This window comes from Pantherophis guttatus, chromosome 7 (assembly GCF_059756535.1).
Source record: "Pantherophis guttatus breed Tessera chromosome 7, ASM5975653v1, whole genome shotgun sequence".
Lineage (NCBI taxonomy): Eukaryota > Metazoa > Chordata > Lepidosauria > Squamata > Colubridae > Pantherophis > Pantherophis guttatus.
Window position 1 is genome coordinate 52444473 of NC_142069.1, and position 18736 is coordinate 52463208.

The 18736-nt window shown below is 40.9% G+C and overlaps 1 protein-coding gene across 16 annotated transcripts in view; it reads left to right on the forward strand.

The window, feature by feature from the left end:
- Nucleotides 1-18736, forward strand: part of LRIG3 (leucine rich repeats and immunoglobulin like domains 3) — a 219267-nt gene that overhangs the window by 95166 nt on the left and 105365 nt on the right. For 10 of the 16 annotated variants that reach the window (XM_060694690.2, XM_060694692.2, XM_060694694.2 and 7 more), the window contains 2 exons: nucleotides 344-475; nucleotides 10473-18150. In XM_060694690.2, coding sequence (XP_060550673.1) covers nucleotides 344-475; nucleotides 10473-10603 — 263 coding nt within the window. In that variant the 3' untranslated portion in view covers nucleotides 10604-18150. Of the gene's footprint in view, nucleotides 1-343; nucleotides 3753-7249; nucleotides 8286-10472; nucleotides 18151-18736 lie in introns of those variants that run through there. The other 6 variants (XM_060694693.2, XM_087873204.1, XM_087873207.1 and 3 more) reach the window with 3 other exon arrangements.

Genomic DNA, 18736 nt, shown 5'->3' on the forward strand with positions numbered 1-18736 from the left:
CTCTGATAAGTTGAGAGAGAATGCTCATTCAGTGAGCCTTACAATGAGCCTGTCACGTTTCAAAGGCTATCTACTAAACTTCATAACTGCATAAAAATGTGAACCTAGATCTCTCCTTAACTCTCACAAGACACCAAATCTTGAAAGATGAATAGGAAATCAATATCTTGCTTTGTTTCTCCCAAATATGTGAACACAGGTCTGAACCAGAATAATTGAGTAATTAGAAAAAGTGTAATTATTAAATTTATGATATTAACAGAGACTTGATTGTTGGCTATTTTGTGGAACATTTATTTTGCTTGTCCATAATTGCTAATAAATGTTTTCTCTATCTCTTTAGGAACATTTGGAAAATCTATATGGAAGCCACAGCTTGATTCTTTGCCAAGCTATAAGCAGTCCTCAGTTTTGCAGCCAAAAGCCTCCCAACATTATTCTAATGAATCATTGGATTTTGACTCGGCGTCTGAAGGTAGTAATAAAATGGGTAGGACGTTTCCTGAAGTAGACATTACCAATTTTATTTGTGGGCAATCAGTTGAAAACTCTAGGACTCCTACTTTTCAATCTTTTGACTTAGATACATAGTTTGCCATCAGTGCCAACCCAAAATCAGCTCATGAACCAAAGAACTATACTACCTCAAAGTGGACATTATTTAAAAAGAAACTTCTGGTTGTATTTTAAAAGAGATTTATGATTTTTATACAGATGCAGCTTTATTTGCAAAATGTATTATATCAGGAAGATTATACATTCCTTACATTTTTTATGTGTATAGTTTTGTTTAACCAAAATGTATTTTTTGTAAATTAATGGTGTGAATAAGAACTATGCATTTGTTACTGAGACAGACTTCACTTTATTTAAATGGGTGTTTTAAACTAATACCAATTCATATACTTTTGTGTGATTTAAGAAACTGTTCAAAATTATGAATGGTTAACAGATTAATATCTGACAATGTTTATTATGTTTTGTTGATTTCTGCATTAAATAGCACTGGTAACAAGCACATAAAAGCAAGATCATATTCAAGGGAATGAAGAAGCTGCATCTTCTTTGCTAGTTTCAACTGCGCTATGGTGCATAACATTGCCCATGTCAGAAAAGATGTTTTGGATATATGCAAAAATGCACTTGTAAACTTCCTATACCCCGTAGACATTCCAGTTCTAGTTAATATGTATGATCAGTATGAAACTGAATCCCAAATTATAATGCATCCATTCCAGAAATTCAAATTGCATTTCTAGGTTATCTTTTAATAGATGAAAATCCTGGTCACATTTAGCTTTGTTTTGGCCCTGAATCTGCCTATCTTTAGGAATAATGCACTCTTGTTTTTCACAAGCCACTTAAATATTGCATTCAGTACAACCCAGTGCTGTCTTTGTAAGTTTGATCATTGACAAGAGGTATGAGGAAAATATCCATTTGAGATATTGGACTGACCACCTGATACCCCTAGATTGTTGTAACCAGTAAAATAAGACTTCTGGATTGGTCCATATTCCTATGCATCCTTATCCTAAGATACTCATTTATTTCAGTTGCCTTCATATCTGTGAAGACATATGTATGAATTGGGCTGTATAGATGGAAATGGTGTGTTATCAAATATAAGACAGCATCTGATGTTAGGAAAGTCATGCACTCTTAAGAATTAAATGTGTGCTCTGAGGGAGAATAGATCTCTCTGGAAAGGACAATTGCTGGAAAGATCGCTACTGCATTTTGCAGAAATTGTGGGTGGGTATTTGTATTTTTTTAAAAAAAACATGACACACAGAGCCATTTGAATTAAAACTTCAAATGGTGATTAGAGTGTGGTTGGATCATCTTTTAGGACATGACTGATGAAACACAATGGCTGGTGAAGTTTGTAGTTTTAATGCCACTATCCTACTACACTGCTTTGGTAAACAAGAGGAGACATGAAAGAAACCATAGTTTCACTGATCTTGTACCTTCCAAATCCATGGTTATAATGATGTTGATATTTTAAGTTATTATGGTACTGCTGAGTTTTCTGTAGCATAATCTAATCCTGTTTGTGCTAAAGAAAAAGCACAGCATTTCAATACCAGATTGACTTTTTTTCTCTTTATTAGTGATGACTATTCTGTTCATAATAATAGTTGATTTACAAAGTACTAGGAAGCTATAATATTTTGGTCCAGCCATTTATTTGAAAGCCTGATATCAGGATTTAAAAAGTTGATTTTCTTATTAATTTTTTAAAAGAAAAACGAAGCTGAAATTTTGTTATTTTGATAAATTTCATTAAGAACAATTCTCACTACAGAGATTAAAATTTTAGATATTGCTTTCAGGTGTTCTGAGTTCATCATACTGTGTCATAAACTTCATCATGAAGTATTTCTTCAAAAGGCTGAGCTTATGTATTTTTAATTTATTTTGCATTAATTGAACAAATTTAGATTAATATAAAATGATTTAGTTTTTAACTCAGAAATTACTCAGTTCTCACAAATTTATTTCAAAATTAAAGTGGAAAGTGCATTGTCTTCCACGCTAACTTAAACTAGAACTGTATCCTGTTTTCCCTTTCTCTCCCTTCCTTCACCTTCTCCCCTCAAGAAAACAAGGATTAAGGCTTGTCTCTCTGGTTAGAAATCAAAACGTAGTACTTTGGGGTAATTAAGGATAGATTAAAGCAGTCGCATCTTTTCCATTGATGCAATAGTCTAGGCTCTTGAAAACTGTAAATCCTCATGTCAGCAATGTGCTTGAGACCCATGTATGGCCCTATGGGCTAATATTACAGGACTGCCTCCCCCACCCAACCCATTCACTTTGGAAGTGCAAATTTATATAGTTGTCAAGATCTTTTCGAAGCAAAATTGAAAGCAGCTGTTTACACAGAACTATATAAACCACGTATTTCAGATGCGGAAGAAAAGTTCCCCCATTTGTACCGTCCCATCTAGCAATGTCAAAGAAGCCAGGTTTTCTTTTCTCTATCAAGGAACCTGGTATCCATATTGCAGTATAATTCCCTCTTTAATTTAGCTTTGGAGACAGGAAGTTAATCTATCTCCAAATACTGGTGGTCTCACTGTACAGAATGGATTTTTCATGCTTTTGTTTATCCAATTGCCAGGTTTTCTGACTCTCCTTGTTAATTTGTCTTCATTGTTGCCAGATGTAGTTATGTGGTGGCAGACATTCATATTGGCATTTGGGGATAATTAATGGTGTTTTGCAAGAAATTAATTTTTCTAGGGTTACAAATAAAGCTCAGAGTCAATAATGCAAGAAAATTTTTAAATTAGTTTCTTCATTAAATCACCTTGACCTCTGATTCTTCTGAGGTCAGCTAAATTGGTATTTATACACATCAAGCATTTTGAAAATATCAGATACAAAATGATAAAGTTCTTTTCAGAGGAGACATAGCAAATCGGCTATTTTAAATTTGGCCATATTCAGATTTCAACTTTTAAGAAATAACATTTAATATGAATGTGTTTATTGTATGAATATGTGTTTCTCTATTCAATCTCAATTTTGTGGATGGTATTGTCAGATTTATACTGCAATGATTTATGTGTCTCTTGATAATTTATATCAGAACTATTTGAAATCAAATATGGAATTGCAGCTTGAATTTGAATCATCATATACTAAAGATGATTACACAATGTTTTATAATACACGTTTGCATCAACCATATTTACGATAGTGTAATATTTTTAGCTAGAATTAAATTGACCAAAAGTTTACATTTTTATGCAAGACACCTGAACTTACTTATTTGAAGAATGTCTAAACTGCAAAAAAAAAAAAAAAAGTACATAGGTCATCCCCAATAAAGGAGCCCGATGACAATAAATCTATATAAATAAAGATTATCAGCTGGGCTTTGGATTTCAAAGACCATTTTTTTAAAAAAAGTTTAGATACCGTATTTTCTGGCATATAAGACGACTTTTTAACACATGAAAATCTTCTCAAAAGTCAGGGGTTGTCTTATACACCAGGTGTCATTCTCCTGTAACCAGGCAGACCAGCCCGAAAGGCTCTGACGAGCCTTAAATGGCTCTGGCGATCCAAGCTCTGACGATCTGCTAATCAGGCAACTCAGCTAGGATCTCCAGAGCCATGGAGAAGAGAAAAACTTTTCCTCCTCCAGCTTGCTTACCTTAGCTCAGTGGTTGGGGGTCAAACAACCCTTTCACAGGGGTCGCCTAAGACAGTGGTCACCAACCGGTGGTCCTTTGGTGGTCCGCGGAGAAATTTTTGTATTTTTGCATTTTTGCAGGTGATGCAATACAGAAAAATGAGCGCAGCCCTCGCCATCTGGAATGAATGGTGCTGTTGTGGCGGTGGGTGAGGGGGCGGCAGAAGCGGGAAGAAGCGGCGTTTGCGATGGCTGGAAGCTGTGGGAGTGAAGCACTACTTTCATTTGTACGGCAACAGCATTCCGCCTTGGTATATTTGTGCCAGCCAGTGGTGCAAGGCAGCCCTCCTCTCCTGCTGCCTGGGACTCAGAGTGGTAAATGGCGTCTGATCCGGAGAGCAGCTGGATTTTGCTCTCTAATCCAGATGCCAGATTGGCCCCCTGCAAGCTCTCGTCTCTCGAGGAGTGCTCCCTGAAGCGGGGCTGGAAACTTTGGTTGGGCTCCTTGAGAGAGGAGAGCTTGCAGGGGGGCGATCTGGTGTCTGCAATGGAGAGCAAAATCCGGCTTCTTCTCTCCGCTGTAAGAGCGGCATCAGGATTCCGCCTTGGTATATTTGTGCCAGCCAGTGGCGCAAGGCAGCCCTCATCTCCTGATGCTTGGGACTCGGAGCGGTAAATGGTGACTGGTCCGGGGAGCAGTCGGATTTTGCTCTCCATTGTGGATGCCAGATTGGCCCCCTGCAAGCTCTTGTCTCTTGAGGAGCCCGACCAAAGTTTCCAGTGCCAGTTCAGGGAGCGTTCCTCGAAAGATGAGATCTTGCAGGGGGCTGATCTGGCGTCCGCAATGGAGAGCAAAATCCAGCTGCTCCCCGAACCAGTCACCATTTACCGCTCTGAGTCCCAAGCAGCAGGAAACAAAGGCTGCCTTGCGCCACAAATATACCAAGGCAGAATCCTGATGCTGCACTTTCAGCAGAGAGATGAGGGCTGCCTTGGCCATCGGCTGGCGCAAATATACCAAGGCGAATGCTCATGCTGCACAAGTTCAAGTAGTGCTTCGCTCCCACACTTCTTCCGGCCCTCAGTCTCTCAGGGAGATGCTTGACTTCCTCTCAGCCCCAAGACACTGGCTGGCCCATGAGATGAGAGAGAATGAGAGAGAAAGAGAGAGAATCAGAGTGAGACAGAGAGAGTGAAAGAGACAAAGAATGAAAGAGAGAATGAGAGAGAGAGAATCAGAATGAGACACAGAGAGAAAGAGACAAAGAATGAAAGAGAGAGAAAGACAGAATGAAAGAGAAAGAGAGAAAGAGACAGAATCAGAGAGAGAGAGTGAGAGAGAGAGAGAGAATGAGAGACAGAGAAAGAGACAGAATCAAAGAGAATCAAAGAATCAGAGAGAGAATGAGAGAGAAAGAGTGGGGAGAGAGAGAGAAAGAGGGGGAGAGAGAAAGAGTGGGGGGGAGAGAAAGGGGGACAGAGAGAAAGAATGAGAGTGGGGCGAGAGAGAAAGGGGGAGAGAGAAAGAGTGGGAGAAAGGGGGGAGAAAGAATGAGAGAGAAAGTGGGAGAGAAAGAGAATGAGAAAGAGGAGGGAGAAAGAATGAGAGAGGGGGAGAGAGAAAGAGTGGGGGAAAGAAAGAATGAGGAAGAGGGAGGGAGAGAGAAAGAGAATGAGAGAGTGGGGGAAAGGGGGAGAGAGAAAGAGAGTATGAGAAAGAGTGGGAGAGAAAGAAAGAGAGGGAGAGAGAAAGAGAAAGCGAAAATGAGAGAGAGAGAAAGAGAGAATGAGAGAGAAAGAGTGGGAGACAGAGAGAGAGAGACAGAGAGGAGGGAGAGTGCCTGAAGGACCCCATCCTGTACTGGGAGTCCAGGTGCTTCAGCAAGCGGCGCACTGGATTCGTATTAGTGGTCCGCGAAATTTAAAATTATGAAGTTGGTGGTCCCTGAGGTCCAAAAGGTTGGGGACCCCTGGCCTAAGACCATCGGAAGACACATATTTTTGATGGTTTTAGGAATAACTTTATCGTTGGGGGTCACCACAACATGAGGAACTGTATTAAAGGGTCGCGGCATTAGGAAGGTTGAGAACCACTGCCTTAGCTGCTTGCCTTGCTTCGCTTGCCTGAATCCATTCCATCAGCAAGCAACTCCCTGCCTGCAATCAAGCCGGCAGGGAGTTGTGGACTTCAACTCCCAGAATTCCTCAGCCAGCAAAACAAAGCTGGCTGAGGAATTTTGGGAGTTGAAGTCTACAAGTCTTAAAGTTGCCAAGGTTGGAGACCCCTGTTCTATTGGGTAAGTTTTTTTCCCCTTTGGGTTCTTTAAAAAAAAATAGTTAATTGGGGGTTTTTTTAGTTGTTCATTTTTAGACCTAGCCATTTAAAGCTTAGGAAGTTTTAAATTTAGCTTTCATATAAAAATAAAAATAAAATAAAATAAAATAATATTTGTGCAGCTTTCTGAGATTTAGTATGTTTCTGTAGTGTTTCACTCTAACTACACAAACACACAAAATCTCACAAAGCTGTATGTGGAATTTTGTGTGTGTAAAGTGTGAAAGTTGGATTTTTGGGCTTTTTGTGGCTGTGTGAGGTTCCTGCTTGTTTCAGGGGCCATTTTGGGTCTAGCACAGCTGCTTTTACATTGTGGATGAGCCAGTTGTGTTGTGTTGTGTTGTGTGTGTGTAAAGTGTGAAAGTTGTTTTTTTGGGGGGGGGGCTTTTTGTGGCTGTGTGAGTTTCCTGCTTGTTTCAGGAGCCATTTTGGGTCTAGCACAGCTGCTTTTACATTGTGGGTGAGCCAGTTGATGTTTTTTTAATTTTTATTTGTTGTGCGTTGGAAGAGGGGTAGTCTTATACGGCGAGTATAGCCCAAACCCTATATTTTAACAGGAAAATTCGGGGGGTCGTCTTATACGCCCAGTCATCTTATACACCAGAAAATACGGTACTTTTTTTTGAAGTTTGGGAATGAGAGGGCCAACGTTCAGTGGGGTAGGGCATTCTATAGCTTTGGAGTGATGTCAACAAGATCTAAAAACTTAAAACTTTAATTATCCAAAAATTTGGTAAAAGTTGGGTATATTCTCTCTTTTTCAGGGCTTACCTTTCAGTGCTAGGAGATTTCAGAAACATAGACTTCACTAACTATATTCCAGATATTGGACTTCAAATGCAGTCAAGTACTTCTGGGAGTTGTAATGAAGCACAGGACCAATTTCTGTCATTATTAAACACTCTTTAAATGCTATTCATTTCAATAGAAAATTTAAAATATCTTCAATTTTTTTCAGACAACATAAAGGGATCCTAAAAATCTCGGCTATAATTGTATTGTGTCATAACTGTATAAAAGAATTCAGGTAGTAAGAAAGACTTTCAAATGCAGCTGTCCATATTGCTGTATGAGGATGAGGAGGGAATTAGATCCAAGTCCTTGGTTGAACACAGAACTCTGCTCTTAATATATTTTGGATGCTAATAGTTGAGGGTCTGTAGCCTTATTTTCACATAGCATAGCATAAGAGATGGGAAATGAGTTTCCAGCAACAAAGGCAGCGTTTTTTAACTTTGGCAATTTTATGCTATCTAGACTTCAGCTCCAGCAAGCTTTCAAAATTCTGGAAGTTGAAGTCCATACATCTCAAAGTTGCCAAGTTTGAGAAACACTGAACTATAGTGTGCCTGAGTCTTGGGATACCTGCTTGCTGAACAATTACAATAATGAAATGATGCAAGAGATGGGCTTTATAGTAATACTCTTAGTAATTTGTTTAGTATTCTTTATATGGACTACATTGCCCTAATAAGATGAACAGCTTTATCTCTGATGAATAACTTATTAGAAACTAGTAAAAAAACTATCAGGCCATCAGGCTTACTAATAGAATTATTATCTAAGTCAACATTGTCTTGAGAAACTTCCAAAGAAACTAAAGATATAAAGAAATTGTGGAGCAGGCCATTCTTTAGTAAGAAAGATGTTTCAGTCTTTAATTATAAGTAGCACATGATTGACTCTCTTTCCCAATCAGATTAGGCAGGGGTGGGACATTTTAATGGAAAAATCAATTAAAATTGATTTCAATTTTCAAAATCAATTGATTAAAATCAATTAAAATTTACTTGCAGATTATTGATGTCAGCACTTTTTTTTTTAGATGGAAGTGTGTGATACCTATTTATTCAATTGTAAATTACCAATTCTTTAAAAATGTATTTTAATTAAAGTATTTTTAATTCTTTCCAACCCAAAAAAACATTAGAAAGAAATGTGTCTGTCAGTAGAATGACTCTCCAAAACCTGAATCAAATTGGAACCAATGAGCATGGTAGCAAATGAAAGATCAAATTTGAAAATGGGATGAATCTAATTTGGGAGTTTCAGAGAATAACTAAATGGGGTGGGGGGGATTCCCCAGATATTCCTATGAGAGGTAGTTATGCAGTGGCTCAATGTACCTACCAGCTCTTCCCTTCTAAATTCCTCATTTCTCCCTACTTTGTATTTGCAAAGATGAACACAACACACGAATATGTCACACCAGGGAAGAGCAGAAACACACAAATAAGTACATTTGCACAGAAGCATTTATATGCAAACATTTCCTGTGACTACCATTGGTAAAAAGGTTCCAACCCAAAAAGCTTGGAAAGCATATTCTGCCTGCTTTTCCTATCTAATTTAATTGTAGAGGAGTAAATATTTTTATGTAAACATTAAAATATTTAATTAAAATTAAAAATAGTAAACATCCTTTGGCTTAGAAACGGAGATGAGCACTGCCCCTAGAGCCGGCAATGACTACCACGCATGTGTGGGGGAACCTTTACCTTTAAACATTTTTTAAAAATCATTTCATTTTTACATTTAAATCATTATTTTTTTTGCAGGGAAAAAAAAATCCCTATCATGAGGGAAGTTCATGGTGGTTCCAGCATGTGACATGTTTCTTGCTGGAAGCTACACATACAAAGTTGGGATTAAGTCCTAAGGAAGTATAAGTATTGTTGACCTTTCTCTTGCCCAACAGAGTGGGAGGAAGAGCAGAAAGAATTTTCTACTGAACAACTTCTGTCTTACTGCAGAAATCCATCTGTTTAATTACTGTATGAGGTGGGACTAAAGTAGATTCCTTTAGCAGCAAATACAAGGGCATCATATCTAGGCCATAAACATCCAGGTGATTACTTGATAAAAGCAAACAGTGTTTCCTGTCAAATAAAGGTAAATATACGTGTCCCAGGATAATGTTGCAAGATCGACTCTGAGTCGGGGTAAGCATGGCCAGCCTGACATCACTCATGTCAGGGGCACCCCTCCCAGGCTCCATTTTCGGCTGCAACGACTCTGCAGCCAAACGAGTTCCTGCAGCACTCTGCCAGTGAAAATGGAGCTGTGCACACAACTAAGTACTGTAATCCCTCTTAGAATTCCTGAAAAAAATCGAAGTAAATGTAATAGCTAAAGAAATGAGCAAAATGTTTACACTCAGTTTTCAAATTTCCCATCACTATGTTGTTGAGATGGTGTCTGCATAAGGTTACTTACCCAATTAAAGGCATCTGTATTTGAATAGAACGATCAATATTAGATTTTGTGATCATGTGGCTGCCATGATTATACACTGAGGTGCACAGAACACTGTTATCTTCCAAATGAAGTGGTACCTATTTATCTACTTCTATTTGTATGCTTTCAAACTGCTTTATTGACAAGAATGGGAGCTCACCCTGTCATGTGGTGCTTGGATCTCAAACTGCTAATCTTCCAGTCAACAAGCCCAACATCTTAACTGCTAGGCTACCACACCCCCTGATAGCAAAATGGCATGAATTGAAAGCCAGAACTTTCTATTTCCTGATATTATGTACCATTATCAAAGTTTTGCAAAATATATACTATTACATTCACTGAGACATCAAAGCTATTGTTTATTCTTTTGCTCTGAATATTTAGTCCGTTTGCCAGAAGCTTGACACTGCATGAAGAATGGGGAAAAAGAATGCTTGGAAAATAGAGAAAGTAAACAAATCATAATAAAAAGATGGCATTGAGCTGTTCCTCTTTTGACAACCAGCACTTGTCAGATACTAAGCAGGACTCTTTCGAACCAATTGCGTGATCCAAAAGTTGGAGAGCCATTCAGGACATCCAAACCTGGAAATAACTCATAACAAAAAAGGTTTCAAGCCAATCAGAGCCTGAGAAAGAGGGATCTTTGGAAAGCAGCCTAGACTTTGAAGCAATAAACCATATTGAGAGTCTGCCAGTAAAGAGATAGAAATCTTAACATGTGCTTTGCCTTTCACCCTTTTTCAGCAATGGACTCCAGCGCCATGCTGCTCCCGTCACTACCCGCGCTGCTGCGTTCTGGACCAGTTGGAGCCTCCGGGTGCTCCTCAAGGGGAGCCCCATGTAGAGAGCGTTGCAGTAGTCAAGGCGAGAGGTGACGAGGGCATGAGTGACTGTGCACAGGGAATCCCGATCAAGAAAGGGGCGCAACTGGCGAATCAGGCGAACCTGACAAAAGGTCCCCCTGGCAACAGCCATCAGATGTTCCTCCAAGGACAGCTGCATATCCAGGAGGACTCCCAGATTGCGAGCCCTCTCTGTGGGGGCCAATGACTCGCCCCCAATAGTCAGTGATGGAGTCAACTGACTATATCGGGATGCCGGGAGCCACAGCCACTCAGTCTTGGAAGGGTTGAGCTTGAGCCTGTTCCTCCCCATCCAGACCCGCACAGCCTCCAGGCACTGGGACATCACTTCAAGGGCATCGTTGGGGTGGCCTGGGGTGGAGATGTACAGCTGGGTGTCATCAGCGTACTGGTGGTATCTCACCCCAAAGCCACGGATGATCTCACCCAGCGGCTTCACATAAATGTTGAACAGAAGGGGCGAGAGGACCGATCCCTGCGGCACTCCACAAATGAGAGGCCTCGAGGTCGACCTCTGCCCCCCTGCCAACACAAACTGCGACCGGTCGGAGAGAACGGAGGAGAACCACCGTAACACGGTGCCTCCCACCCCCAACTCTTCCAGCCGGTGCAGCATGATACCATGGTCGATGGTATCAAAAGCTTGTTATATCAATCCTTCTGAAATCTGGATAATTAAGCAGTAGTTTGAGGTTGAAAGTATGACTATTTTTGTATAGGTGTAACGTATAAGCAGAAAAAAATAGAAAACAACAATTATGAGAAGCTGTATATTGCTGCTGAGGGTGATGTATGTGACATAAAGTGAGAATTACAAACGAGACATAATTCTAACTCCTTAAGAGTATATGAGAAGAATATACCTTTAGATATGAATGTTAGCATTCCAAGACAAAATGACCATAGTAAGATGGAGACAAGAAAGAGATTTAGTTTTATATCAGAATGAATTTACAATTCTGCTAAGATTTTAGTAGCAGTGTCCTACTGTGGGTTTCTGTTGTGATGATTCAAAGGCAGAAGTAGTCTTGTGACCTGTCCTCAATCTGACTAGTGACAGTGTGTCTATCCAAGGATCATAGAAGTACAAACATGTGAAGGATGATGAAGGTGTGAAGGCTATTGAACACAAGAATGTAGCTTCTGTAGAACAGAAACAAGATGACACATATCTCTAGTAGTCCTTCCTAATTAGGATACATGCCTATCTATCCTACTGTATTGAGAAAACAATGATTGGATATGTCTTCAAAGTTAATGCTGAAACTGAGTGCACAAACAGGCAGGTCTATCATTTATTTGTAATGTTTATTTGTTGTTAAGTGATTGCTGATAGAGTGAACCAGATGCAACACAACTATAGGCTGCACAATTATTACGTGCCAAAGAGCCATCTCTGAAACCAACCTGCAAGCACAGGCTGATTTTATTCTCAATATCTAAACATAATCATTTAATTGCATGTAAAACAGTTTAACATGTTCACCAGGTAATTCTACTGAATTATAAAGAATGTTTGAAAAAATAAAAACACAACTATAGTTAGTTATTATGGAAATTTGTAATCCTTGCTCATGCTGGAACAAATGATTTCAGCTTTCATTTCCCTTTAATTATGAAGCAAAAACATTTGAATACCAATACAGCTAGTGATACAGAGTGCAGCTGTATGTCCAGAATTCCAGATTCCATCACAGTGAAAGCTTCTGAGGCCATCTTCACCTTGCCCACACCTACACTCTGGTTAAGGCAGTCCATATCTTTGTAATAGAATGAAACTTCAGGGCACTTTATAAGCAGGGCATAATTTTTGAGGAGCACTCTAGAGCTGTGATGGCTAACCTTTTTTTCTTCAGGTGCCAAAAGCGTGCGTGCGTGCATTATCGCGCATGTGTGCGTGCCCACACCCATAATGCAATGCCCTTCCCGCACGCCCCACCCCCTGCACATGCACAGGCGACTCCGTGCATGCGCATGTGACCCCCCGCTCCCCTCCCTCCACGCATGCACATGCGACCCCCATGCTCCCCTCCCCCCCGTGCATGTGCACACAACCCCCCCTTTTGGCCTCATATCCCAAAACAGTGCTGGGGCGGAAAGCCTCGCCTCCCAAAATGGCTGGGAGAGGAAAAAAAGCCTCGCATCCCAAAACGGCTGAGAGGGGAGAAAAGGCTTGCCTCTCAAAACAGCGCTGGGAGGGGAATCTCCGGAGATCTGAGAAGGCACGGGCAGCAGAAAGTGAAAAGAAAGGTAGCCCCCCCACCCCTCCCACGTATGCAGGGCAGGGACCTGAAAATCAGCTGGCCAGCGGGAAGCATGTGCGCATGTGCAGTGGAGTTGAGCTGGGCAATGGCTCTTGTGCCCGCAGAGAGGGCTCCGCATGCCACAGGTGGCACACGTGCCATAGGTTCGCCATCACAGCTCTAGAGGATCAGAAGTATAACAAGAACCCATATTTTGTTATTCATGTAGGTGTGTTGCAAACTCAGAAATTTTGTGCCTTTGTTTGTTTTTAAAGCTAGGCTATAACTAAAAGGAATTCAATTCCAACTAGGCAAAGGGGAAGTGAGTGAAGCAAAGTGAGTCAGAAGATATAAATCTGCTGAGCTTTCTCATGTATTGTTGGTGGGCCTTCTCTCTCAACACATGCAAAATTGCAGGTATTCCCTGAAAGGAGGAAAAATTGATAATCCATGTATATAATAATAAATTTATTTACGGTCACAGACCAAAATGCAAGCATAGCTACAGAAAAACATAGGGAAAAGAACATCACGAACAGCCGGCCACCGGAAGCCCCGGCTGAGAGGGACCACAGCGCTCTCCTCTAATGGTTACAGCTCTTAGAAAATTTTTTGAGACCTGAGAGGTAGTGTATGAGGAGCCATCCCCTAGACAATACAAGGCCAAATCACTATCATTGGGCCCACAGAAATCTGTCTCTAAGAGAGACATCAAATTAGTCCTGGCTACGTTGTACATGGGGCAGTGTAAAAGGACATGCTCCACAGTCTCAACCTCCGCTCTACCACAGGGACATAGCCGCTCGCCCCTCGGAAGCCTCTTGAATCGACCGTCCAGCAATGCTGAAGGCAAGACGTTAAAACGAGCAAGGGAGAAGACTCTTCTATACTTAGGGATGGTTAGAGTATAGAAATATGAGGCCATCCTCAGTCCAAAATTATTAAGTTGGCTGAAGACCAGAGGGGAGCAGGTTTTATTGGCTCTAGCTCTCAGATATTGTAAGTCTATGTCCACAAGCTGTTGGACTACCCTACATTGGGCATCTTTAAGGCCATAGTCTCCCATGGCATCCCCCGAAAAACCTAACAGGTGGAGTTTCTTCGTCAGATCCCTCTCCCACCGAGACGTATAGGGGTCAGCTAACACCAGGGAGAGGTAGCTGCCAGGGGCTGCCAAAAAGAGTGCCCGAAACCACCATTTAAAGGTGTTGATCCACGCCATGCATTCGACTGATCGAATGCCCAGTTCCAGATACATCGGAGCAAAGCCAACACAGGGAGGGAGACCCAAAAGTTTCCTTAAAAAAGCAGCCTGCGTTCTTTCAATACACTCCTTGAAGCCCTGTATCCATATCGGAATTCCATAAAGAGTTTGGGCCAAGGTTTTGGCTTTGTAAATACGCAGAGCAGAAGGAATAAATTGGCCACCTTGGGTATAGAAAAATCTTAAAATCTGCTGATGGCTACAAAAAGCTGAATTCAGCACCTGGGTTCGGTGTCTAGTCCAAGCACCAGTGTTCTGAAAATGTATATCTAAATACTTAAAATGGGAAACCTGCTTAACAGCATTACCCTTAATAGCCCAGTTGTGTAACTTCCGGGCACTAGAGAACACCAAGACTTTTGATTTGTCGTAGTTAATGGACAAGTGATTCTCAGCACAGTAGGACCCAAATGCAGAGAGAAGCCTTTTCAGGCCAAGCCTCGTCAGTGATAGGAGGACCGCGTCATCAGCATAAAGGAGAAGCGGGATCTTCGTTGTTGACAGCTTTGGGGTGTGAGACTCAATACATCCAATATAAGAGGCCAAATCAGATAAAAATAGGTTAAACAAAAGAGGAGCCAGGAGACAGCCCTGCCTTACTCCACTCTTTATCGGGATAGGGTTAGAGAGTTCTCCCTGCAAACTACACCTGACCTGACTAGAAGTCTGATTGTATAGGGATCTAATTAGGAACAACAGACGTCTGTCGATGGAGCTTTTGAACAATTTTGTCCACAACAATTCCCTTGGGATTGAATCAAATGCTGCCTTTAGATCGATAAAAGCAGTAAAAAGTTTACCACCTGGTATGGTGGCATATTTGTCAACCAGGTGCGCTAGGACAAAGCAGTGGTCCAATGTGGCACAGCCTGCTTTAAACCCAATCTGTTCAGCACCAATAATGTTGGACTCCTCGACCCAGGTGAGGAGTCTGCGTTGGAGATATTTAGCGTACAATTTCCCAATGATGAAGAGCAGACTTATAGGACGATAATTGGCTGGGTTGTTCCTATTTCCTCGTTTAAAAATAGGGACAATAATTGCTTGGTTCCAGGAGGTAGGAATCCTGCCAGAAGTATTGATATGGGTAAAGAGTGTTGCTAAAAGAGGAGACCACCACTTGGGATTAGATTTTAACAGATCAGGGGGTATAGCATCAGGGCCAGGAGCTTTGCCTGACTTAAGTTCAGAGATAAGCTCGTTGATCTCAGCATGAGTCACGGGGTGCCAGTCCGGAATTGCAGGGGGCAGTTGTTGTCCGAGTCCGGTCGTGACTATTGAAGCCTGGAAGATTGATCCAAAATGGCTTTCCCAATCTCTGTTGGAAATACAACAGAGAGGGAGTTCTTGATGACCAGGCAGCGAACAGGCGACCATTTGCCAAAATAGTTGGGTGTTCTTCTGCTGAATAGAGAGGAGAAGTAGGTCCCACTTCTCTTTTTCTTTAGCCCTCTTTTTCTTAACAATTAGTCCTTTATACTCCCGCTTCAGGTGGTGATAATCCATGTAAGTAGTGTAGTCCTGTAGAGTTTCTGAGATCAACAGTGGTTGCCATTGGGTTGACTCTTTCATGGGGGAAAGAAAGTTAGGTAAATGCATTGATTAATATCCTTTTCTCTTTTTTCCCCAGTCCCAAGGGTGAAATGCTCCCGGTTCAGACCAGATCGCCTGATCCGGTAGCAATGGCGGGGGGTGGTTCGGAGAACCGGTAGCAAAATCCCTGCGCCCCCTCCCCCATCATGCTCAGCTGAGCCACACACAATCATCAGAGGCTTTTTTTTTTACTTTTAAAAGCATCTTTTCTACAACCTCTTCCGATGAAAAAGTGCTTTTAAAAGTAAAAAAAAAAGGCTTTGATGATCACGCGGCTCAGCTGGGCATCAGAGGCTTTTCAAAGCATTTTTTTCTGCAACCTCTTGGCCGAAGAGTTGGTAAAAAAATGCTTTGAAAAGTCTCTGATGATCCCAGCTGAGTTCCTGATCGGCAGAGAGGCTTTTCAAAGCATTAGAAAAAATGCTTTGAAAAGTTTTTTTTAAAAAGTTGGCCGCGCCCACCCAGTCACATTACCACCACCACCAAGCCACGCCAACAGAACTGGTAGTAACAGATTTTACATTTCACCCCTGCCCAGTCCTTAATAAAATACACTAATTTTGTACGTGATTCAATGCAGACACAGAAAAATTCTGCAGACTTAACACCATTTACTGACAGAAACTTAGGCAAAATGCTGCCAGCAAAATATAGTGTGTGGTTTATGACCTCATCAGCTGCCAAGCTTGCCTTGTGGGTGGCCAGGGGTGTGTTAATAGGTTCCTTGTCATGAGCAACCTTAGTGCCAATATTATCCTTCCCTGGCTCAGAGAAAGGCTAAATCTGTGCCATCAATCTACAGCTATGTGCCTCCTTGCCCTAGTTTTTAAGATAGCAATTACAATGGGAATAATCTGTCACTCCCAAGGCAGATACATGCCTCATGCCACACACACTTGCCTCATTATGTCATTTATGTGGCAATATTTTTTAAAAAATATCTGACTCAAAAGATTGCCATCTTTCTTTCCTCATTATATGTGGGTGGGTAGCTGTGGCTTTGCTACTTGGAAGTATTTTAAATCTATGTCTGTTTCTAAGACATAAATATATTGATGCTAACGGAATATCTTCCCAGGCAAGAAAACTTGACTATCTAACATCAGGTCTCTAGTATGAAACTATGAGTACAAAAGTAGCCTGTGTGGGGAAGTGTTAAAAAGGCAATGCTGCATTTGTTGTGGGAATTCAGTGCATAAATAAAGAGTGAGCCCCTCCAAGAAAAAAAATGCCCTGTGTATATAGCAGCATTTTTAGTTTGTCAGCAGAATAAACAAACTAGGGTAAGAAAGCAATAATCAATCCAGTTGATATATTTTCCCCTGAATGGTAGCAGGAATATGGCAAAATAGAGTTCGAACGCTTTATTTATAATCTTTCACTCCAGAGTTCAATGACTCATGTATAGCACTTCCCCCCCACCCCCAATAACACCAAGAGTTAGTGATAATGACAGGCCTGCAGTAAGTGACTTATAGAGCTTCCATGGCTGAAACTGGACTTGAAGCTAGGTTTTCCTTGTTTCAGGCCTATATCTCATTGATTAGGAAAGTTGAAGGAGCTCTGAAACCTTGGGGCAGAGTTGGGAGATCTGTGACCCATTAGTCTTTTCTAGCCAATGACAGGATCTCAAAAGAGGCCTATGCCTACCACTACCTCACTTTACTGATCCTGTTAGTGCTTCTACAGAAATGCTGGCATGGTCAGACCCTTTCTCCCCATATGCCCCCTTTCCCCTTTAGAGGGGAAGATATTTTCTAATTGGGAATCATGCCAGGAAATTCTAGGCTGAACCGTATGTTTTCTAACACATGTATTCTTCCATTGGGAGAAATGAAGCAACTTTTTCTCTGGCATTTAAAGAGAGCAATAATTTCCTGTGATTCCTCTTCAGAAATAGTGACAATATGACTTCTGTGAAGTCATGAAGTTATGTCATATAAACACCAGCCGAGTGTTTCCCAAAGTGTATTCTGAGAATACTCTCAGAGATCCATAAAATCAAAATTATTGCCAGCTTATTTTGAAAAATAACATTAAAATTCCATCAAATAACCACAATAAACAGGAGTGCCATCAAATGAGTCAATTTTAATTATTAATGCAATAAATATTGATAAATATTACCCATACAAGTAAATGTTCTTGGGGGCGGTCAGTGTATAAGAATTTATGAACTGGAATAGCCATAACAACAAGTCAGCCAATGGGAACTGTTTGGTAACTGAGACACAGGATTTGTTGTGAGCCATGTAAGATGGCTTGGAATCTGGACGTGGCTTAGCTTAACTGTTCTGTGTATATAAGAGTTTATTTGCCTTTGCTTGAGTGTCCTTGCTTCTATTTCTATTTCTTGTCCTTGCTACCTCTTCTCTCTACCACATTGGAAGAGCTGCATGGGTATTGTATATATGCATCATGTTTTATATTATTGTACATAAAGAAGTTTCTTCTATAAATGAATCCTGCTTAATTATTTACTTGTGTGCTAGCTGGATAGCTACAGACTCTAACAGGGGGTCCTCCATATTTTTTTTAAAATGGGAAGGGATCCTGAGAGAAAAAAGCTTAACAAACATTGATATAACCCATCAGCACTTAGCCCAATGTAGCTCCTCATCCTCACCGAAAAAAGCAGTTAGCATTATCTGACAATATTGCTACTACAGTTGACAATGCTGGGTGAAAAGGTTTTATGAATAAGATAATTTGACACCAAGCTGGCAGGAATAGCCAACACTCCAAAAGATAGGCTTAAGATACAGAAGGATTTTGACAGACTTGAACATTGGGCACTATCTAACAAAATGAAATTCAACAGTGAAAAAAGTAAGGTTCTACATTTAGGCAAGAAAAACAAAATGCACAGGTACCGTATATGTGGTACCCTGCTCAATAGTAATGGACAACCATTTAAATATGAGCCAGCAGTGCTCAGCAGCTGCTAAAAAAGCCAACACAGTTCTAGGCTGCATAAACGGGATAAAATCAAGATCATGTAAAGTGTTAATACCACTTTATAATGCCTTGGTAAGGCCACACTTG